Source organism: Serinus canaria, chromosome 2, assembly GCF_022539315.1.
Source record: "Serinus canaria isolate serCan28SL12 chromosome 2, serCan2020, whole genome shotgun sequence".
In the NCBI taxonomy this organism is placed as follows: domain Eukaryota; kingdom Metazoa; phylum Chordata; class Aves; order Passeriformes; family Fringillidae; genus Serinus; species Serinus canaria.
This window is the reverse complement of record NC_066315.1, coordinates 140,311,499-140,335,815: the sequence shown is the minus strand read 5'-3', so window position 1 is coordinate 140,335,815 and position 24,317 is coordinate 140,311,499. Positions and strand designations below refer to the sequence as shown.

General features: G+C 41.5%; 1 protein-coding gene across 11 annotated transcripts in view; it reads left to right on the top strand.

Annotated features, from left to right (window-relative positions):
• Window positions 1-24,317, top strand: part of MTSS1 (MTSS I-BAR domain containing 1) — a 125,483-nt gene that overhangs the window by 88,403 nt on the left and 12,763 nt on the right. For 5 of the 11 annotated variants that reach the window (XM_030228411.2, XM_050971702.1, XM_018913828.3 and 2 more), the window contains 8 exons: window positions 2,585-2,669; window positions 4,091-4,182; window positions 5,860-5,934; window positions 11,621-11,632; window positions 16,781-16,938; window positions 18,209-18,316; window positions 19,276-19,373; window positions 21,358-21,568. In XM_030228411.2, the coding sequence (XP_030084271.1) occupies window positions 2,585-2,669; window positions 4,091-4,182; window positions 5,860-5,934; window positions 11,621-11,632; window positions 16,781-16,938; window positions 18,209-18,316; window positions 19,276-19,373; window positions 21,358-21,568 (839 nt within the window). The remainder of the gene's footprint in view (window positions 1-2,584; window positions 2,670-4,090; window positions 4,183-5,859; window positions 5,935-11,620; window positions 11,633-16,780; window positions 16,939-18,208; window positions 18,317-19,275; window positions 19,374-21,357; window positions 21,569-24,317) is intronic. The other 6 variants (XM_030228422.2, XM_030228381.2, XM_030228416.2 and 3 more) reach the window with 4 other exon arrangements.

Below are 24,317 nucleotides of genomic sequence, written 5' to 3'. Positions count from 1 at the left end.
AGCCCTTTGCACTGTGGGTGTTCCTGGAAGAACAGCTGAATGCATTGGTGATGGCCATGGTCCTCCAGCTCAATAAATCAAGGGGTGGTGAGAGGCTTGTATTTAATTTTTTTTTTTACTTTCTCAGGAAGCATTTGTATCCTTGACAGTTAATACAGTTAATACAGGGAAGTAAAGCTCTGTCTAACTCCAGTACTGTTGGAGTCAGTCATTGAGGAGAAGCAGTGGGATTCAGATGTGGGACAAGATGGGCTGGCACTGTCCTTTGTTTAGTCTGGTGACCCTTGCCAGCCCCAACCCACTCCCTGCACCCCTCCCTGGGTCCAGGCTGACCAAGCAGAGCTGTCTCAGCTCTCCCAAACTTTTCAGTAGCTCCCCTCATTCTTCTTCCCAAGCAGAATCCTCAACCCATCTTCAGCAACACCTTGTTTCCAGAAGATACATCAAAGATTTCTCAGAACCATTTTTTCCTTTTACCTTCACTTCATTAGAGTAATCTTCATTCACAGAATAAAATTAACACCTCATTGTTTGATGTTCTTGTAAACACTTATGGATAACATGAAGTTTCAAAAGCTGGGAAGAACCAGTAGCCCACTCATCACCAACCAGTTGTGTTTCGTTTTTTTTCCATGGAAAAACATCTTTATTCCAGGCTTAATTTATTTTGTTGAGGTTGGTTTTTTTTTCTTTTTTTTTTTCTGAACTGTGTTTGGCTGTTCTGCTGACCTTGCCCATCCATCTGTATGTGTTGAGGGGATATATTTATACTTTGGTTGATTGTGTTTCAGTTAAAATTCTGTTACCTTGAAATTTAATAATAACTGACCCTTGTTTCCTAGTCTCCCCAAACACACAGTTTCCTTTTTATTGTTCTGATGCAACCCTTCTTTTTTTTTTTCGTATTACAGACTTAGGAAAGTAGTGTCACTTAACAATTGATGGTCCTTAATATTCCAGTATTTCAGTGAGTTTTCAACCTTAAAAACCTACCTATTGCTTAAACTCAGTGCTGGTAGCCAGGGAAGTTTCTTCTCTGCCATTGCAGTTGTGTACATTAGCCCCTGAAATAAAATTACTTTATTTGGCAGTGGATCCAGTGAAGAATCCACTCTTTGTGGATGCTGGCCTCTTTCTCCACTTGCTTTCTCTCTATTACAGCTCTCCCCATCTTCTGTGTTGCTTTTTTGAGTTTCTGGAGTCTGTCTCAGCTTGTGCAGGTGAAGCATCACTGGAAGAGCTGGGTACAGATCCAGCCTAGAGTCCGTGTGCTTCTCCCACCTATATGCAACGAGGCTACAGCTCTTTGATGTTACCAAATAATAATATTTCAAAAGCTCCTTATAAAAACATGATTAATCAGGCAAGTGACAAAGGACTTTATGTTTATTGTTTTGAACAATACCAAATAGCCACAATTTGTTCCAGTTATTTAGTGTCTTTGTTCCAGAGCCATTTCGTGGGCACGGGATTTAATTGTGCAAGAATGCAGGAAGATGGTGACTAGATTTCATGTTTAAAAAAATCAAAATTACAAAAAATGTTGAAGTTTCTTAGGATGATTTTTTTATTTACTTGAGCAATACTATTTTTAAGGCCTAGGGAAGATTTTGCTCCATGATACAAGTCTAAGGTTATTTTAATAATCAAATAAGACTTCTAAATAGCTGCTGATACATTCACTATTCCAGAGAGTACTACAGCTGATAAACAGTTTGTAAGAAGGGTGATGTTTGTATCCTGAAACAGTAGATTTGACGTGCAAACGGCAACCAAGCAAGTACCAGAACTGGCACTAACCAAAACAAAGTTCTATGGAGATGGAATGGGCTGCTCGGAGTCGGTGTTACCGGTGGCAGAGGGGAGGGAAGGGCTGTGTCGGGAGCCGGGAAGGCTCGGCGGGAGCAGGGAAAGGCTGTGTCGGGAGCCGGGAAGGCTCGGCGGGAGCAGGGAAAGGCTGTGTCGGGAGCCGGGAAGGCTCGGCGGGAGTGGAGAAGAGTCATGCAGGGAGCCAGGAAGGCTCGGGGGGAGCGGGCGGAGCCCTCGGCCGACGGGGTTTGGTCCCGCCCGGCGGCCAAGGGCGCCACCTGCTGGCGATGCCGGGACCCGGGCCGGGCTCTGCGGCCGCCGAGCCCCTTTGAGGCGTCGGGTCTAAAGAATCCAGGGACGGGAAAATTGCGTCGAATCCCCTAGGTCTGTTTCTAAAATGTAGAAATAATTTATTCACAGATGCCCACTCCCTTGACAGCTGTGCTTCTTGGCTTTTGACATTTCATTTTCTTTCAAGTCTTGTGCTTCAGGGTTGAGCCTCATGGCACCGAAGGTACCTGGAAGAGCTGTGTTTTTTAATTGTGTTTGGTTGCTCGGTTCTGGTCTCTAGGTGAGCAGGAATTAATCTCTTCAGGGGTGGCAGATACCACTGAGATCTGCCCTGTTAATAATCTAGTTGATTGTATAGTTATTATTAATCTGTTTTACAATTGCTCTGGAAGACTTGGCACCCCCCTCCTGGTTGTTATGCCTCTACACCACAGGCAGGAATCTCATCAGGGGTCTCACCCGCCTTGCGGTTTTTGTTTTTCAGGTGGTACCAGAGAGATTGGGTCTGCTCTCACCAGGATGTGTATGAGGCACAGAAGTATAGAGTCCAAACTCAGGCAGTTCTCAAGGTGAGTGGCTCCATACCTGGCCCAGCACTGGAGGCTCCTCCTTCGTGTGCTGCTGGGGAGCCTCTAAAGCTGTTCCTCAGCATTGGCTTCTCAGCTGACCTCTGCCCATGTCACTGAGAGCAGCAGTTGTTGTTTTCTTCCTGCAGCACATTAGGTGCTGTGAACATGCTGGATTTCACTGCACATTTGTGGGGCTGGGCCAGTTCACCTCAAATCACCTCTAAATGCTGCAGATTCCCACTGTCAGTCCCTTTTGCTCAGTGCTGAGCAGGCGGCTGCTGATGTGACCAACTGACCTGCCTTTGTTTCAGGACTTTAAGCTTTGTCACTAGCTTTTAAACAAGCAGCAGTAACAAGTGTTGTGCTGCTTCCTCAGCTTACTGCAGAGCCCAGATAGCTTGTGGCCAAGGGAAAAACCTTCAGCAGAGCAGTATAGGAAATGCAAATTCTCTCATCCTGTTTTTGCAGTTGAAGTTAGACTGCAGAGGTGATGAGAGAACATTAACTCGTGCAACCTGGGCTGTACAAAAACAACCTATTTCAGTAGTTAGTAGTAGTTTGCATGTGTGCCTTTTTAAACCAGCTTAAAAATTACACATGATCTTAGGTTAAAAAAAAATTAAGCTTCACCATTTGCCTGATGACCTGCTGTGTTTTTTCCCTTTTTTCCCCCATCCTTGAAAGTGTTCAAAGCCAGGCTGGATGGTATAAGCAGCCTGGTCTAGTGGAAAGTGTCCTTGACCATGGCAGGGTGGTTGGAACCAGATGACCTTTGAGGTCCCTCCCAATCCAAGACATTCTGTGATTATGCTGTGATTAACAACAGATTATGCTGTGATTGCTTTAAAATAAAGTTATTTATGAAATTGGCCATGAGGAGACAATTTTAGTCTCCACTTACCACAGAGTTAGCTGTTTAAATGGTTTGATCCCAGTCTCATTAATTAGTGGAGCATTACTGGTGCGAGGTGAGGCACATCAGTGGGCAAGATATTGTTCTTTTGTACAGCTGCTCTGTCTTCTTGTGTATGTACATGTGCTATTTGAGTTTACAATCTCCATGGATGCATGAACCTTTCTGGTCTCCAGAGTTTCCATTTAAATTGTGTGACAGTTGAGTAGGATCTGTTTACTCTGAACTGTTTCAGGTCACTCCTCTGCTTTGTTTTCTGTTCCTCTCTGTCTGGAGCTTTCGTAATTCTGGTTATCTTGTGATGTGGATTTTTTATTTCTTTTTTAATCTACTTTTTTCTTTTGCTTTCTCTAGTGTAAACGTTTTTATTTTCTGATATTTACATTGTGACACTGGTAGCTGTCACAGCAAAAAGTAAAAATACTCCAGTGTTGACCTTGGCTCTCTCTGTAAGAATAAGGGCATCTGCAGGATTTGATTGCTCTTTGTGTTTTTTCAACAAAATTAGTGCTTTAATTGACTGTCTGATAAACCCACTTCAAGAACAGATGGAAGAGTGGAAGAAAGTGGCCAATCAGCTGGATAAAGACCATGCAAAAGGTAGTTACAGAGGAAGAATTCTTTAATAGGAGTAAGATTGTAATATCAGTTTTGCTTCCTCTTTTCATGTTTGTACTGGAGAACTGAATGACGTGCTTAAATATGTACAGCAATTTCTCTCTTCTGAAACACTCCTCTCCCAAAGTGCCTAACAAAAATTTAACCCTTGCTGAATGCATTTTGAAGGTTTAGTTTGCTGGACCCCGGGGTGGGTTGTTTTTCTAGACTGATAAGCAGTGACTGGGTCTAACTCTGTTAGCCCACTCTCCCTGTATGAGCTGAGAATTGGAGATGCCACGTGTATCCCTGCAAAGCCCTGGGGTGTTGTCAAAAGCAGCTTGTAAGATCATGTTATGCCCCAGCCAGAGCATCCCCAGAGGGTGCACAGCCCTCTAGAACATTGAGCATTGGTTTTTTGTACCTGATGCCATACAGAGAGTGCACCTGTGGAGTAGGAGAGCTCTGCTGTGGGACATGGGATGCCCTGGGCTGCAGGGCTGATGCTGGCTCCAGAGGCTTTCCTGGGGGAGTGAGCTGCAGGCAGCCAAGTCTTGCCCAGCAAGCGCATCTTGGTAGATGCCTTGTACTGGGAATGGTGGCCCTCTAGCACAGGTGCTGAAATCAGATTGCAGTTCACCACTGACTGACCCTTGAAAATATAAGACTTTTATTGTATCTGAAAGAAGCAGCAGCACCATGGGAACTGATAGGAGGGAGCGGGCTTCACCTCCAAAAGAGGATTGCCTTCTGGGGTCAAATAGAAGCACTTGAATCAGCAGCTCTTGAAAAACTTCCTGCCTTGTACTGCAGAGTGTTGAGCATGTAGTGAGCAGGAGAGAGGAATCCCATGGGGTCATTGCCAGTAGGGGTGACCCAGGCCAAAGTGGCAGTGAGATTTAGAGTTTACTGGCCAGGCTTGGGTGTTTGGAGTGCAGCTGGCCTCAGTACACTTCTTGTGCCTGCCATGAATCTGCTTCTGTTTTTCCATCTACAGAAAGGTAGTAACACTGATCTCCTTTGTTGAAGTGTATGTGTACATGTATATACATGCATACATGCCTTGTATCTTCTTTTTTTTTTAAGTATCAGTTTTCATAGGTGGTACCTTTAGTGTTCCTGCACTAGAGGTTGAATATTTTGTTCTGGGATTTTAGTTCTCCTGGGATGTACAGCTCATCTGAAAATGAGGACAAGTGTGCTCCACTTCATCAGAAGGAGCTGGCAATGTGACCCTTCCTTGGGCAGAGCTTTAGCAACCTCTTCCTCTGCCTAACTCTCATGCTGGAGAGGGATCACAGGATATTCTCTGCCATGCCATTTCTGGATTGCTGTTTTTTGCACACAGATGTTTCGAGAAACCTGTCATCTCTGTATTCCATTCCTGAGAGTGGATGAAATGAAAAGCACTCTAATTTTGTACTGTGTTCTCAGTTGTTATTTCTGTAAAGGCTTTGTTTATTTGGGAAAGATTTTGGTATGTGAATGTGCTCACACCCTAAAATGTTATATTAAGCCAAACATATAGGCTTTACAAAATGTGAGTTCTAGGCTGCTTTGTTTAATGGAGCTGTTCTCAAAAAGTTTGTAGTCTGATGTCTTTAAATGTAGCCTTTTCTGTGAAAAACATTCATTTTGGTATTGATTATATTGATAATGGAGATTATGTGTGTTTTTTAGAATACAAAAAAGCCCGCCAAGAGATTAAAAAGAAGTCGTCTGATACACTGAAGCTACAGAAGAAAGCAAAGAAAGGTAACTTGCTTCATACTGTACTGTTAGCAGCCTTCTGAGCTGTGCTCATTGCCAAAGATTGAACAGTGATAGCACTTTCTACTGTAATAATCCTGCCCCTCTGATGTATTCCTGGTACCTACTTGGGTAGCAGGATACAATTGCTATGTGTCATTTAAATCATGTTCTGAAGCTGCTGTCTAATGTTCTTATACAAAAACCTTAAAACTGTTTGTGCAAAGTCAATCATGTTTTAAAATAGAGCCTTTACTGCTAACTTTTTCTTTTTAGGAACACTGACACTCTTAACATGACTTGTGCAGCTACCTGCAAAATTTTCTAGAATCTTTTGGAATCATACAAGAAAAGCCATTATGTAAATGTTCCCTAACTATTAATGTTTCTCACTGTTCTTCCTTTCTGCCACTTTTCCTCTTTTTTCTTTCTATTAACAGCCTGTAATCTCCTCAACCTTACTATATTGATCAGACTAAGACAGTGGCATGGGTTGTTTTCGGGGGAGAAGGGCTCTTGGCAATCATAGAAAACTAAAGATGAGTGAGAAGAAAAAGGGAATCTTCCTGAAAGATAGTTTGTCTTTTTTAGCAGCTGTATCTCATGTTGCTCTTCCATCTCCACCTTGTCGTAGGGGTTTCATCACTGTTTTGATGGAAATATGCAGCACTGCTAGCTGCAGCCCTGCCATCACTAAGGGTTTTATTTGGCCAAGTGCAAAACCCACCAGGCTTTGGAACAATGATAGACAACTTGTACAGAAGACTTCTGGTTCCCTTTCCTGCACTGGGCTCTTCCCAGCTGGGTCAGAAGTGTGCTTTGAGCAGCTCTCAGGTTGAAACTTGTCCTTCCCTTCCTGCCTAAAACCTGTAAACCCAGGGACAAGCAAAATATGAGTTAATGCTGGGGAGTTTCTTGAAATTTTGAAATTTTGTGTTACCCAGAACAGGTGAGCTGTCTCTAGCTGTCCTTCCACATAGGTGAATCAATAATCATACTGGTGGAAAGCCAGATGACTGGAAAACTGCTCTTGAATGTTAGCTGATTTAGATAAGAGATGAGGAAAGGAGAGATGAAAGCCACCAAGAGGGAGCTTAGCTGCTCAGTAGGTTCTGTGTGTCTGTCAGTTCAGTGTCCTAAATCAGAATGGTGACTGTTACCATTTGAGATAAGACTTTTTGAGATAAGATTTTATTTTTTGGATAATGTGTAAACATGTTTCTCATTTTGTGTGATGAAATGTCTGACTGCAAACCAACAGCTTTATAGAGTTTGTGGTATTCCTTCCATGTCTTCTCCTGTCTCTCCCCCACCTTTTCTAGTCTTCTTGTCCTTCTGTGATACAAACAACCCATCAGTGCATGGTAGGTAGGCACTGAGAAAAACCTAAAAGCATGGAATGGTTTGGGTGGATGTCTGGGATCTGGGAGGAGGGAGCCATTTTTTGAGCCTGTTTCTATGGATTGACAGCTGTCTGGCTCCATCTCCCCTTTATCCTGCTTCTGAGTGTTCAGTAAATCACTCTGCAATACTGAAGGAGGAGACATTTTCTGTGAAGTGTGAAGAGGAAAGAGAAGTACTTAAAAGCTGCTAGAAAAAAAAACAACCCGCTGCTCTCATACTGCAGATGCTACCTGCATCTGTTAGCAGTGGTTAAAGCAAGCAGACTTAGTCCTTAGATTTTCTACTTTCATATCCGCTTCCTCAAATGTGAACCAAGTCTCATGATGAGAGTCAGGAAACTGGAGTTTTGTCCTCCTTCAGGATTAAAAATCTTTTAGCGAAGAGTGGAACAGGCTTCATTTTGCTGTTGTTGTAGCAGCCATGATGTGATTGATGGTTTGCTTATTTTTAATTTTTTTAAAATCCAATTTCCTTGCCTAATTTTGCTGTTACAACGTTCTTTCGGAGGTGTGGTGAAGGTGCTGTATTTTTGTGCTGTCCCTCTGGGGCCTGCTGTCAGACTCATGGTGTTTGCTCCATATGGGGCAGATGGAAGAGCTGAGGGCTCACAGGCAGCCAGTACAGGGAAAAGCAGGAGCTGCAATATTTCTGAGGTGCTGAGAGTCATTCTCATGGCCCCTGGGGAGGGGAGGCCTTGGCTCCTAAGGCTGTGAGTGTGAATGCCCAAAGCTGTTGGCCCCAGGAGTAGAGAGGGGATGGGAGGAAGTTCTCTCTGCCTTCTTGCAGGTTATCAACAACGCTTAAGTTAGAAGAAAAAAACAGTAGCAGATGCCTTTTCTCCTTTTTGTTGTTTTGGTCCCTATCTTGAGGAAATAAAGCTTTGGTCTTACTGCAGTGTCAAATGTTGTTTTGAAAATGTTTTTGTATGTACTCATCTTGACAGATCTGTTCAGTGTCCTGTGTGGTGAAGTATGTTGCTCTTGCTTCTACTGAGGGATTACAAAAAATCAAGAAGGAGTTTATTTCATAACATGATAAAGCTGCAGAAGTGATTCTGCTTTAGGACACAAATGAGGTTTGAACTATGGGAAAACTGTGCTGGAGGCATGTGGCTGAGTGCATAAAAGTCTTCCCGTGTCTTCAACTCTGCTGTTTCTCTGTTTTACAGACTTTTTTTTGTTCTGTTCTTCCTCAAGCAGGACCTGTCCCTTTGATTTTTCTGTAAAGTTACTGACTCACCTGTGGGAACTCTAAAACAACCAATTCATTCCCTTCCTAGCACTTGCAAGAATACTTTTGAATTAACTTTATAATCGCCTGTGGGCAAGCAGGATGTGTCCTGAATTCTGGATTTACTTCAATACTTCATGCTACTATAAAGGTCCTTCAAGCTTATTCTGCTATTTCCCATCTGACCTTATGGGAAAGTTTTTTTTCTGCTTTGGGCAGCTCTATGTGGAGGAGCTCACGTATAATTCTCTCCTTTCCTCATTCCCATCCTGGCAGTGGTTTCCCTCAGCTCTGACTCGGGCTGCAGGGCTCTCTCACAGCTGATGCTACAAGCATGCACAGCAGCTCCTTGCTCCTTGTGTGCATCCCAAGGACGTTTAGGATGGAGGGTCATGGGCTGTGGGGCTTCTCCTGGCAGGAGTGCTGCAGGTTGGGCTCCCTGCCTCAGCTCTGGGGGCCGAATCCATGGGGGTTTGCCTGTTCCATGGCTTCTGCGGGATCTCTTTGTTCCTGTTCCACATGGCCAAGGTCAGAGTTCCGGCCGGGCATTTAAAATCATGTGTTAGAAATTATGTTTGCAGAGTAAGTTCATTTCAATAAGGGTGTTTCCAAAGCTTGATGTGATGGGGAAAACATCAAACTTTCCAAACAAAACAAAAGGAAGTCCAGGGTTCTTTCTGGAAGTTTGTTTGGGTATTTTTAGTAAAGTGACACAACTGTGAAATGAAAGTCTTGCATTTCAAAAGACCTATTTTTTTAATAGTCTTTAACTATTAAAAACAAAACAAAGCAAAAAAAAAAAAAACAAACACCTGAAACTAAATCTGTATAGTGTTAAATAGGATCCTGGTGCACCTCCCAGATCCATGCAGTCCCTGAGGGTCTCATGGTGATCTTCAAGGTTATTCTTCAAGGCCTCCTTATACCCCTGTTCCTATGGAGAACAGGCCCCTAGGGCTTGTTGCCCACCCCAGCATTGACACTTAGCTCCTGTCTGAACAGATGAGGTTGAGTAGTGCATAGAATTGCAGACATCTTCTAAATTGCTCTTTGTTTTCAGACAAACATTGGCCATCAGAAGTCAGCCCAGCTAACCTGAGTCAGCAGAATAATTATGCATATACTTAAAATAAATTCCATGTTTAGGTTTCTGCTGATTCAGGGCCTCATAAGTGGATCCATAACTGCTAGAAGCTGTTGATGCTGTATTGAATCAGGAAAGAGTCAGCAGCTGTGGCTCTGCATGTAACCATTTGGGAAGGTTAACAAAATGAATGAGTCTTGAAGAAAAAATGATCAAGTGATTAAATTAAAATATATCTGAATGTGTGTGTAAAATCTGGAGTGTCTGTTGGGTGTTTTTTCTGTGGTTCAGCTTGGCTATTAATGAACAAATAAACAGGTTTCCCTCCTACCTGTAACATGACTGGTAGGTTTCATTTTCAGGTTCTTCATGTGACACTGTTTGAGCTTTGAGGAAAATGTTTAAATCCAAGTGGATATGTGAGAAATTGTTGGATGTAACACTCCCAATAATATAATAAATGTTAATAAGAAAATGAGTTTTATCTGTAAGACATGTAGAAGTTTCTGCAGAATTCCCTTAACATCCAGTACAACATTTCTTCTTGTGTCCCCATCAATGCTGAGTATCCAACTGACAGTCTCTCCTTTTGAGTATGCAGCAGTTTTGGAAAGTATTCTGTGATTCTAATGAAATTCAGAGAATAGAACGTGCTTTTTAATTTACTGTAGAACATGATTATTAATTTACTGTAATACTGCCAAAAGTGCTTTTCCTTCCTCCTCCTGGTTAGCAAAGATGACTTCTTTGTGTTTTAGAGCCTTTTTAGGGTTTTTTTTGTGTTATCCTCTGGTCTTTTTAATATTGTTAGACTGCTCTCAGGGATGGTTGTGCAAAGCCCATCACTCTGAACTAAAAAGCATAAAGCTCCTCAATACAAGTATAAGTGAAGAATGTCTCAGCTCTTACAGCAAGTGCTCACCTTCTCATTCATGCGCTTTGCACTCTTTCTGTACATGGCTCTTGCCCCATCTGGAGAGGCAGGCTGGAGAGGGAGAATCCCTGGCCAGAGCCTTCCTCCCCAGGAGGGAGCCTCATTCCTCTAACTTCATCAAGAGTGGCACCATGACTGAAGTGAGAGCCAAAACTCTGTGGAGTCAGTAAGATGCAGCTCAGAAGGAGGGAAGCTAATGAGCAAATTATCCTTATCTTTTGCAGGAAAAAAACTCCTGTGTGGATGAGGCCATGTTGCCTGCAGGGCTTTTTGGTGTGTTTTGTTTTTTTAGGGTTTTTTCCCTGCAAGCTTATAATGTATGAGCTCTCCTTTACAAAAATGCAGTGAAGACACGTTGCTAAGTCAGTGACTGAAGACATTTCTTCAATTTACTTTTGTTCCTTGAGTTTTGAAGGCCTCTTGATAGTTCCTCTCTTTTTGACAGCAGGCCAGTTTTATTGCAAAATTTTATTATATAAAGTTTTTAAATTAAAATACACATATCATAGTTAATCTTTCTGATGTTCTTCCACATTGCATCAGCAATTAGGTTTTCATTTAATTAACAATCTGTTAATGTAATTGCAGTAGAGAACATGAAAAAGTGCTATGGTTTATTCATGCAGCACCAGTCTAGAGTTCTGCAGGTTTGAGTTCCCTCTTCCCTGGGAGGGAATGATTTGTGCCACTTGACCAAGGTCTGGTTATCTGTGTTGTGCACTTTCTCTGAAGCACAGGTTTACATATTCTCACTGAGGAGTCTAAACTGGTTTAAGTCTCATTAAATAAAACTGTGTGGTTTAAATAACCAGGGGTTTAATTTGCAACAGCTCACCAGGCTGCAAAACTAATGCGTTTGTCTTTATCAGCAATGGAAGAAGTCAAAATCCTCTAGTCCAAACTGCTCACTCTCTTGTCTTGGCGCTGATGATAATGTCTAAATTCTAGGAATGCTGGAATACCAGTTTGACTTTTTTTATTTTCCTTTCTGTGTCAATTTTGTGTCCTGCAATTTCTCACCATGCGCACCTGCCTGACAGCTGAGGCTCTGGGTAAGTCTGTGCCATGCTGTGACCCTGGTGGCTGGTTTACTGTAGCCCTTGCTGTGGCCTCTTTATGGTGTCTGGTCTCCACTAACTGCCTAGACTTTAATTTCTAATGCAACTAAAATACTGCCTAATCTTGATGAACAAACCATCTTTTGATTTATTTTCTTTTGGCATCTAATTGGAACACTGTAAAAGAAGAAAACCAGTATTGTGGATAAACCTCTGATTTATTTTAGAAAGGGATAACATGGACATATAAATCTTGTCACAGCTGGGAGAGAAGTTAAATGGAATAGACATGTCATCAAGGTGATGTTCAAATAATTGAGTATCTTATTGTTAACATGACTTTTAAAGTCTAGAGCCTGAAGTCCTTAATGTTGGTCTTTGTAACCTGTGATCCAAATTCCCTTTTTTATGAGAATCGCATGCATCTTTCTTACCTAATAAATAAGAAATCACTCTATTTACTTCATGCTGGGGAAAGGGTTGGAATTCAGCATCACAGTTGTCTCCTGTTGCCTGATCACGTCTCAAATATGTTTAAATTGGGGTGCTCTTTCAGCTGTTTTGCAAATTTAAAGCAGCCGCCTTGGGATCCTAGTGAATGAAGCATGGTGTTTCTGAGTCTGAGTGAAGGACTCATACCTGCACTTGTAAGTGTAGTGATGTAGGTGTTGCCTTTGGGAGAAGCCTGAATTGATTAAATCAGCAAGCTCTCAAACAAGGTGACTCCACTGGGCTCCTGGAGCTGGGCTTTGTTGAGGCTGCTGCTTGTCCCTATTTTTTTGAAACCACGCATTGTGGTTTTCCTGGTTTGTAATTCAATCTAGAAATGTCATTTGGCAACTTGTAGCTTTTCTGTTAAGGCAAAACTTTGCACTTTTGAACATGAGCAGCTGACTCAGATCTCCAGTAGCCAAAAGAACAACTCGGTTTCTGAAGGAGTCTGAGGTTAATCCCAGTTATGAGGTTTATGGTGCAGAATTCTTCTGTTCTTAGCACAGATCCATGTTAGTTCATTTGTTGGCTTTACTGTGCAGAACTTAAAGGAGATTGTTCATTCTGACAGCTGGAGCAGGTGTGCTCTTGTAAAGATGATGGTTTGGGAATGACTGCCATGGAGCCTACTTTGATTGTACAAGTAGAGGTGTACTCAGCATTGTCTCATGTAAATTCTGGCACTCTGTCGAGTGTCCAATACTGAATATTCAAGTTCTGTGCAGATGCTTAAAAAAGTGTCTTTCTGTGAGGACATGGAAAACAGTAATTTCACCAATACTTGCTGCACGCTTTGTCATTAACAGCAGTAACTTTAGCAGTCTGACTTGCACAGAGAGAATTTAAAAATTATTTGGCGTTGCTGAGAGTTTTGTTAGTATATCTCATAAAATATAGGCATGAAATTGGGTTAAAAATAAGATTTGCCTTTTCCTTTTCCCCTAATATTTTTTCTTCACTATAGTTTTTTTTAAACAATAGTTATTTAAGAAATTGCATGAGGCTTTTAGCCAGGATTCACACAAAACACTGTAAAATGCAAGTTCTATTGCATGTTGGTCCTTTAAAGCCCTTGCATGTCACGTTAATGATGTAAAGCATCTGCTTTGAGGATACCATTGAGACTGTCCTTGAAGAAGGAGCAGATACATGTTACTTTTGATGAGCAGTTCAGCTCCCTGCACATGATGAGCTGTCACTTGCCTGTGTCCAGGTGCCGGTCACCAGATTATTGGAGCATGGTGTTGTTGGAGAATTCAGTCCACAACTTCTGGTCTTGCATTTGTGCTCCTCTCTGCATCACCAGAGCTCCTCTTTGAGAGAGGCTGGATTTGAATTCCTCCTCAGTGTTGACATTGTTGGCTTGTTCTTCTGGCTGCAGTTGCACACACTGTAGAGCCATCCCTACCTCCCGTTCATGTCAGTGACCTGTGACTACATTGGATGGTTTTGACCATTGCTGTTGCTGATTGCTGTGGTGGGTCACTCAAACCTCCCTGCAGCTGGGGTAGGAGTGTCCTTCCAGGTGCACTTCCACAGCTGCTGCATGATAAGACTCTTCTGGAACTGTCTTATGTCATTGTGGTAGTTGTGTTGGTTTGGAAGTATTTTGGAATGCATAACCTAAAGGCCAGAGATTGTGGGCTGGAGGAAGTAATCACTTGCTGATGTTCCTCATGAAAGTGTGCCTTGTGACCACAGCAAAAATACTGCAATCAAATGTACTGCTTTGGCCAATTAACCTTCTCCTCGTTGTTCAAGGGGGAAAAGAACTGCATTGCTTTCCAGTGGGCAATATTCCCATCTGAGATAAGTAGCAGATTCAAATCAGTGGAGACCCAAGGTGTCTGAGGAGCAGAGGTGGTCAGCAGTTGGTCCTCACACCTTTGCTATTCTCTGGGTGTAGGAGTGATGCTGAGGGGATGTGCTCTGCTCTGCTTAGCAAAGGAAACTGGTTCAATTAGGCAGAGATCTCATCCCTCAAAATTCCTGAGCTGAGTGCAGCTGGCGATTCAGGGAGTGGGAAGAACTATGCCTGCTTTCAAAAGACTTGATAGATTGATGTCTGCATTGTGGAGCTTTCAAAGGATGTTGATAAAGCTTTCCTCCTCCTAAAAGATGAGTTATGAGAAGTCACCAGGAGAGAGCTGTATTCATCTGTAAACATCTGACTTCAGAGCTTCATCTAAATGATTCACCTAAGCTTGTTTCCTGCTCTGAATTCTACCTGAGACAGCTTCTGTGTTTTCACAGACTGCCCAAATGCATAAAAACAGGTGTGTGAAAATACTGGTGAGAAGCTGCGTGTCTGTTACTGTACTGACTCACTGGAAGAAATAAAATGGGAATTTTGTAGAGGTACAGAGGAAGTTGGAGAGTGGTGCAGTTTTTCACATGCTTTGACCAAAGGGTTAAAATACCAGCATTATTATGAACATATGAACATTATCCTCGTAACTTTGTTGAATCGAGTGAATTACACAGGTGCAAATGGAGTTTATTCTTGCCCCAGGTTTTGGCTGCTTTTGTTTCTCTGGTCCAAGATGTCCTGCTCTAAGGTCCACAGAAAGTACCAAAGTTCACTATAATTGAACCCACTTTGTCCGTGATGTCTAGTTGCTTTTTAAGTGTGTGTGTTCTCACTGCATAGGCAAATGCATTTAACAAGGCTTTACTGCATTATGTGCATGATTATGGTGGAGCAGCTGAATGTTTAGCAGTTCTCCAGAGCCAAACTAATGAGTGTTTCATTTAGTTTGCAGCTAATATATTTTGCACTTGGTACATCCATGGTAGTGAGCCAGTATCTAGGCTTGAACAGCAGGTAGTTATTTTACCCATTATAATTCCAGGCAGCACTCAAAAAGGGCCTGAGCAATGATGCAAGTTTCTGTTTCCTAAAAAATTTGAAAGAACAACTCCAGAGCAGTATGAAATGTTTATGCATTGCATCTGATGGCAGAGTATGGGGAGAGCCTGAAATGTGCAGAATGGTCTTGAAGCAGAAGGCCCAGTTTCTCTTCCAAGGGTGACATACAAAAGACACAGGACCTTCAGGGAGGTACCTAAAGCTCTGCTGTAACTTATTTCTGGTAGATGCTGACTTGGATGGAGGAAGCAGAGGACCTTCAGACTCTGCTCTTCTTAAAGTTTATTTACTTCCAAGTAAGTTTTATGACCACATTAGAGCAGCCAGACTGATCTGTAGGATCAGACACTGCTGGAAGTTTGGTACCAGGTGGCCTTGGCAGTGGCCATGTCCATGTTGCGCTGCATGTGATTATTCCGGGATCCATTGCAGAGCTCTGCGTGTGGGTGTCAATGCATTTTATCTGGACTATGTCTAACTCTCTGCAGAGGAGATTTGGATATATCCAGCCTGTGATTCGCTAAGCCAGCCTGATTCTCTTTGCTTCCACCACTGCTCTCTTTTCCTGCAGCCCTGGCTGTGTATCAGTGCAGGGAGGCTGATGGCTTTGCCTTGCTCTGGAGTATTAAGGAAATACATATAATAGTAAGGCAAAGGTTTTTCCTTTTTAAGACTGACATTGAGTCATCTGCATTGTGTACTACACACATAAAGAGACTTTTTTCTTCTTGCTCTTAGCTTTAAATCCTCTGTGCAGAAAGGTTATCATCAAAAAAATTGATTTTAGGTAGCTGCTTGTGACTCACCCACCATTTTTTCAGTGTTATCTTCCTGGTAGTTAAATTGTATGTGATGGGATTTCTGGGAGATTTGCAACAAATTTATACAACTGAGGTCCTTTAAAATATTTAGGGGTGTAAGCTGGATGAAAACATCTTGCAACTGCAACATTATTGGTTATAGTATATCTAAGCAGCAGCTCTTAAATCCTAGAGGAATATTTTTTTGGCAGGATGCAGCGTAAGCAGTCAGCACAGAATAAGGTACTTAGCTGTCACAGGAAGTTTGGTATTATAAGTTGACTGTAATTAACACAGTGAAGCTTTTCATTGCAAAACATTGGAATTTAGTTGTATCCATTGACATATATTGGACATATATATATACATATGTCAAAAATATATGTGTATATATAACCTATGTTGAGAGGTTTGGTTTAGTTTGGGCTCTGGAATGAAGAAAATGGTTTCAGCAGTTGGTCTGTGCAGAGTACTCGAACCCAGTGGTCCAATGATCAGTAACATGTCCATAGTAACATTTTGTATAGGAGATTTATTCATTCATTTAGTGGCTCCACAGAATTCTCACTAGGACCTTGTTAGGCACAAATGCAAGAAGGCAGAGTAGTACACGTGGGCTAGTGATTTATACTCTCCCAGTTAGTAAGGTGTTGGGTTTCAGCAAGGATGATGTGAAGAGTTTCTACAGCTAATGCTCTGATAAAGTCCTTATATAAAATGCTGTCTTTGGCTTGCTGAAACCTTTTGAATTGAGCTGGATTTCTATTCTGTGCAAAAGGGGAAAAAAATAAATGCTTCGAAATGCTTGATTTAATTGAGGGGGAAAACAAATCCTTACTGATTTGAATTAAGGGAAAATGCTGGTTGAGGCTCAAATTGCAAAAGCACAGTTCAGCAACAGTGCTGGCTGAAAATAATGTCATCTTCTCTGGAGAGGCACAGTTTTGACAATATGTGCTCTTGATTGTTTCCTGCATACAGGACGGGGTGATATTCAGCCCCAGCTGGATAGTGCTTTACAAGATGTCAATGATAAGTACCTGCTGCTTGAAGAAACCGAGAAGCAAGCTGTCAGAAAAGCTCTGATCGAGGAGCGCGGTCGATTCTGCGCTTTCATCTCCATGCTGCGCCCTGTGATTGTAAGAGCTCTTCGTTTTCACTCAGTACAATTCACAGATTAGATAAGTGGCCAGAAGCCTCCGAGAGAGTATCTCATTGTGTCTTAGGAATTAATTTCTAGAGCCAAAATACAGCCTGTATCTCTCTCTGTCTAGCAAGTGGTGAGAGTTGGGGCCTTTCTTGTAGGTGCTTGGAGTAATTCAGCAAAGGAAAACACTGAACACCTTCAAGGTGACTGATGGGTAAACAATGAGCACAAAGACTGAAATCAGTTTGTGTTCTTTATGCATTCCAGCCTGAGACATTGCAAATCCAGCTTTTTCCACTGCTTTCCTTCTTAACATCACATTTTAATATAAATCCTCCTTACTCCTACTCCAGTACTAGGACTGATAAATGTTTCAAGACCTCCCCTGGGTATATAATGACATTATCTGACAAATTGCAGGCTGCTTCCATGCAGCTTTCTGATAGCTCCTTTCTTTCTACATGACAGTTTTTCAGTTCATTGGAAAGGTTTGGGTAAATTTTCATCATCTCAGGTAGTCTGAAGCCTGACAAGGAATTGTTCATGGCTTTGTGTGAGCAAGGTACATTTCTGAAGGGTCACCAGCTCACTGGGAAAATGTTCCCAGTGCTTGTTTACAAAGAGCATCAGTCTCTACAGAAAACCATCATTAGAGATTTAGAAAAGTCGTGGCTGAGCAGGAGGAGGTGAATTCCAGACTGAGAGGACCTGGAAGAAATGGTAGCTGAGGAATTACTGTGGTAGCTTACAGTAAAGGAATCATCATCTGAGTTAGCTGTCAATGTAATTTCAGCTGGAATCAATCATAGATGTATTAATGCTCTGTACTTGTACAATGCCTTTAACTTAACTATCAAAAACTATGAATTTAACCCCTGTTCACACTCAAGCTTAAAATTGTTAGGACACATTAGTGAGTGTATATAGAACAGTTAGGTATTTGTCAAGTGCAGCAAAATTATTCTGAAGATATCACAAAAAGGAGGCTGAGGCTTACTATATTATTGATGAGAGAAAAAATTTCTGGGCCTTAGAATTTATTTATAGAAATATTTCATATTTATAGAAATATGAAAGTAGTTACAAAACTCTAAATTAGTATTTTCAACCTTTCTTAATTACTTAATGTGGAAAGAAAATGCAGCTCCACTGGGCATCCCCACAGTCATCAGCAAAATTATAAAGGTCATATATTGTGTTACAGGTGTGATTTTTAAAACCAAGGCTGTGGTTAGCCTGGCTTGTTTTTTGGTTTTTTTCAGGAAGAAGAAATATCAATGCTAGGAGAAATAACCCATTTACAAACCATATCAGATGACCTGAAAAGTCTCACCATGGACCCACACAAATTGCCATCCTCAAGTGAACAGGTTCGATCTTATTACCTGAAAAACATTTTTATTTGTGGCTTGCACCACTTTTTCTTTTGTGTTGTTAGGAATATTGACTGCTAGTGTTTAGTGGTTTAATGTGATGTTGTGTAGAAGCTTTTCTACACAACATCACATTTGAGCAATTTAAAAAAAAAAAACCTGTTTTGTTGTGAAAATTTGTTTTCAGGGGCAGAGTGCCCCTAAAATATTTGGTGAGACCAGAGTGAAGTGGTTGCAGTAACACTTTGAGGGGTATGAAGATGCCAAATTCCTGTGGAGAGTGTTTGAGAAATGAGTGTCATCTCCTTGCCCTACGTTTGAGCATCCCTGTGTTTTCGTAGTCACAAAGTTGCTGGGGTTGTGTAGCTTGATGGAGTCTCACATTTGAGCATTTTTCCATGCTGTCCTTAAAATGCATAGGAAAATGTGTGTCATTAAATGAATCCAAATAGGATATTTGTCTGCAACCCTGCTGTGTGAACTCAGGTTTTTTGTCATACTTTATAATCACCTTATTATTGACCTAGAAGTGTAAAGCTGTGTTGTGGTTGAATACTGAATCTTCAGTTAATTGTTTAAAAAATTACAGTACTTCAGCTCAAAGGCTGTAATAATTTTTTAAGTCAAAACAAGCAAAACAAAGAAGTAAAAACCGGAAAAGCTTCCTTAATGCAAAAAATAAATCTCAAATTTACTTTCTAAAGGTTTTTTTTCCATTCAGATCTGAACTTTCTTTCTGTGGTGGCAGCCTTAGTGTTGAAGTATGCTAATACCAGGGAAGCCAAGGATGAAACTGACTCGCCTGTGTGATACAGTGTAATTTTGGAAGAGAGCTGAGACTCAATTGGCACTGAAAGTTTGTGGCAGGGATGAATGCTGTATGACAAGCAGATGCTTTCTTTTAATAGGGTGAAAATTTTTCCACATCCTTGATGCTATTGATTATCTTTTATCAGGTAATTTTAGATTTGAAAGGTTCTGATTACAGCTGGTCTTACCAGACTCCTCCATCCTCTCCCAGTACTACCATGTCCAGAAAATCTAGTGTTTGCAGGTAAGTCAATTGGTAATATTTGTTTTTAACCTGTATGGGGGCAAAGGGAGGCAAGTTCAGACTGTGAAATGGATTTGTATACATTCTTAAATCTTAAATAGCAAGTCTTAGTGAAACAGTCCCTCATGGTCTTTACTCATTTAAGTGTGTGCTGGGGATATTAAAAAGGATGGGCAGGACTGAACAACTTGTGAACTCAACACAACTCAAAGATGCTTTTGATTCAGTTCTATTGAATCCATTTTCGATCAAGGAGCAGACTGTACTGATCTAAACTCTTGAGATTGTCCATTCATAATTTCCTTTTCTGTTTTTTCATGTGATGACTTTTTAGATTATTCTAAGTAGCTGTTACTAATCAGTAAGTTAAACTATTTGAAAAGGGGAAAAACATCCTTGACAATTGCCCTATCAGTCTGGTAGATGGAAATGCTTTTTTGATACAAGTTTTTTTGACTGTTTAATGCTGTCTAATGCTGTCCTGAAATATGTTGAAACACTGGATTCTGTCTATGCTTTCTCTGTAAAAACTGTTTTCTCTCATAAAACAGTTTATTAGCATGTTGCCCCCATATCCTGGTGTCCACATTTACTCTTTCCTTTTATTGAAAAGGAAGTTACCCTGTTGTGTATTCTGCTCAGCACCTCTCTAGCTGCTCTCAAATGATTACCTTTCAGTTTGCTTTATGAGCTACGTACTGCAGGTTCCCTGTGTATGAGCAAAGTTACCTACAGCATGTCAGAGCAAGTGAACACAACTTCTATGCACCTACTTGTCTCTGCATGCAGATATATATAAAAAAGTCAGTATTTTATATATATATATGTGAAAACGTGCATATTTAGAGCAATGAGCACAGGCTTAAAGATGCAATATCCTGAAGCTATAAAAGAAAATGGCAAAAAAATCCCAAAAATTCATCATCTCTTCCTAAACAAATTCGTCTTCTTGTATGGTAAAACCTGTATGGCACAGACTGATGTGTGTGGGTAAAACAAAGCAGAGCTCCTCTTGATCTGCTCCCTGCTGACTTGCACATCTTCTCTGTAGGTGGTGTTGGTGCACAGGAGGTGCAGCCTCACCTTTGTATCCTTTAGGGCCATCCTTAGGCCAGGCTGCTGGCAGTGCAGCAGAGAGCTGCCATGAGATTGATGCATCCTGCTAGTCCTGCTCAGCCAGCCCAGCAGGAAATTCTGAAAGCTCCCACATTGTGGCTGGCATGTCCGTGCTGTCACACTTGGATTCTGAGGATTAAAAATCACTCTTTTCCTTTGAAAAATCACATTGGTTTGTTTTAATGGATATTAATTTTGGGGTTTCATTATCTGGTTGTCCTTGTTACTGACTAAAGCTCCATCCCCAGTGGCTTTGCTTCACTCCATGTGCTGTCATGTGTTTTTATCTGGTAGGCAGCCTTCAAGTGAGCAAAATGTGTCCCAGGTACTCTGAAATGTGGGGTTTTGGCGATACTTTCAGAAGTCTCACACACTGTCCTGCTGGCTGTCTGCAGCAGCATGCCCAGAGGCAGACTTTTAGATGAACTCCGTTGTCTTTGGTCCCCCTGCTGGAAATCCATTAACAATCCAGTCTGACTGTGAGTCAGAAATAGGAGAGAACCATCAGCAGATACTTTCTGAGCAAGTGCCATGCTCAGGGAGGGCATGTAGCAATTCCTTCATCCCTAACCTGAGTTTGAAGTCTGAGTGGTTAAGATTTGATAATTTGAAAGACACGCAAGATAAAATGCCATTTTCTCTCTGGTCACCAGGGATACTGCAGCTGCTTATGGTTCTTTACTGATATATATGTGCATATATATATATATATATATTTAATTTGTCAACATTTTTCTTTTCCGGTTTATGCTGCCTGTTGCTAGAGACATGTGGAATGTTAATTGTACTGTATATGGGTCTCTCCCCACCCCACCCTTGTGTCTTTTCCTCTCCCCTTTCCTTTCTCTGTTCCTTTTGTCTCTCACAGCAGTCTGAACAGCGTTAACAGTAGTGATTCCCGGTCCAGTGGCTCGCACTCGCACTCACCTAGTTCACACTATCGCTATCGCAGCTCCAATCTGCCTCAGCAGGCACCCATGAGGCTGTCCAGTGTGTCCTCCCATGATTCTGGATTCATGTCCCAGGATGCTTTCCAGTCCAAATCGCCATCCCCCATGCCACCAGAAGCACCTAACCAGGTACGTGCAAGCATGAGAACAAAAGCCTGAGTGTGAGCTGGACTCTCTAACTTGGCTCACCTTTCAGGAAAAGAATCTGCTGTGGTTTTGGGGTACCTGGAGTCAGTTTAAACATTGAGGGTAAGGGTTGTCTCAGTGCATTTCATTTATCCAAAAGTTGGGCCTCTAGCTGGAGTGATTTATGCTGCTTTGGCATAAAAGAGATGAGTCGCTCTTGGGCTGTACAGTTTTCCCTCTGGCCCTGGAGGGAGCCTAGATGCCTAACTTTGAGATAAATACAGACAACCAAGATCAAGAAGACTCACCTCACAGAGGGAATAATACTCACTTTACCCACTGAGGTTACCAGTTAATATCCTTCACAGGTTGCAAGTGGTTAATATCTGGTGGCTCTTTGCTGTTTAATGGGCAAATATTGATGCCAGAACATCCTTTTGACAGCCATAGTATTGATACTGGTGCCTGTGGCATTAGAGAGACTTCTTTAATTCCTCCTCTGCAATGGGTCTGGGATACTCTAAATGCTACCAGCATTATCATATGGAATTTGTTTTGCCATTTTTTATGACACCCATTTCTGTGGATAGACTTGAGTTTTGAACTCTCAGTTGGGGACCTTGCAGAAATAAGGTTCCTGCATGAAAATGGGAGGTATTGTTAATCCTTTATGGAACTCGTAAGAAATGAGTTTTTGTGTAGTCAAATATTGTAACATCCTGAAGCCAGTCAGATGGAGAGAATTTCACTACAAATATAAGCAAACTTGCCCTGAGCAGTTTTGGGTCTGCAGAAGGAAGCTGCTACTCTGTTTGTTCATGGCATCCTTCCTCTAAAAACTCACTGGCTATCTGCAGGCAGAGATTTGCAATGCTCTGTGGCCTGTATCTTTCAGCACCTGAATTCTCTTTGCTGTTTTTTTGGGTTTTTTTTATGAAATCACACTGCAACTGTTATATTTTTAATCAAGCCTGAATTGCCTTTTCAAATTAAAAATCCCATTGAAAATCTTACCTTCAAACTGAAAAGGACCTAGTATTCTTTTTGTTGAGTATTATTTACTTTAATACACCCTGAGGTCACTGGAGAAAAACTGTTTTTTACTTCAAAAATGTAGTTGCACTCCTTTTTACATGTTGGGGAGTAGGTAGTTTTTTAGGCATGGTTGGGGAGTGTTAATCCACATAGTCAGCAAGTGTTAGTGGTTATCAAGTGTCACCTGCCCATGGAAACTACCCTAGACCACCTTTGATAGCACACAGACCCTTGCCTTTTGCAGAACATTTAGTAAGTAGTACCCTTAGAGAAATTTTTAGAGTATCATCCAAAAAAACACTGGTTCATTTAGGCTTGGAACATGTTCTCAAGGGAAACTCAATGGTTTTAAAATTTATTTCCTTCTTTCATTTTAATAGAAATGCTTTCTTTTCAAACATTACCTCTTCTGTCCCCAGTCTGGACACAGCAGCTTTTTTTTATAGATGACATCCTGAAGAACTTTGTGTACACTAATAAAATGAATGTTTTGTTTAGATTGGCTATGGCTAACCTAAGTGAAATGCAAAAAAGTAAATGAGCAATAATAAAGTAAACTGGAATAGTAACAAGGTAAGGAAGTTGACTTTTAAGATACATACATCAGTTACACATGCTAGCATCATCTTTGGTTTTCATAGTATCCACTGCACCTGCATAAAAGGGCAGTAATCCACATGATGATGCTGTGTTTGCAGACAAGGATGTAAATTTGCAGTTGCTCTTAGCATGAAAAAAACCAACACCTCTCTTTGCAAATTCCCCTGTTAAGCAGAGGAGAGAACTTAGGCTGGTATCAGGTGGCAGAACATCCTGAAAGTCGATGGGAGTCACGCTGATTTACACCAGCTAAGTTCATATGCTTTCACTTCATTTTAGAAATTCTCCATAAGATTGCAAACTGATCCAAGCATCACTTAAGCTTTTCATGAGCTGTAGAAGGCTGCAGCAGTGTGACAAGTGTAGTGTGTTGGTATAACAAATAGGTATGTGCTCTGTATGTCTCTGGTTCTGTTTACCTTTACACAGAGGAAAAGGTAACAGATCATTGCCTGGCTGCTTCATCTTTGCTTAAGTGTCTTGCTTTGTATGTTCAGCACTAAGGAAATTGTGTGTGTTGTGCTGACAGGTGACTGTGACTGTGAGCTGAGCAGGAGCTGTTCAGTGGGCAGCATTACCCCGTGTTGTGTGTCTCTAACCAACTGACAGATCTCCCTGGGGCTGTGCTTGGTGCTGGGTGGGAGGAGGCTGCTGCTCTGTCTCAAACACTGATGACATTGTTTCTAGCAGTGACGCTGAGAGGGCAGAAAAGCAAGCTCTGGAACCAGCAAAGGAAAGCAAAAGCTGTATATCTTGTGCAGGTGGACACTGTGATGGTGTTTGCTAGCTACATGCTGTGGCATGTGTTGAACCAACAGAGCCCTTTTTCATTTAATAATGAGTTTTGGGAAAAAAGATAGAAGGGGGCCATGTATAATTCCCATATTATAGGAATGTGAATATATGAGTTCTGTGAAGCTGTTATGTATATAAGCTCACCTATATTTTAGGCAAGCGTCACTGAAAAGTAAATTTAATTTCCTAAAAATCACAGATGGTGGGTGGGGAGTTGGTGGGAATCTCAAACAAAGAGTAACTGGAGATTGAAACAAGATCCAGACTATACCAGAGGAGAGATGTCTGACAAAATGAAGATTGCTTTCCAGCCTGTAGTCGT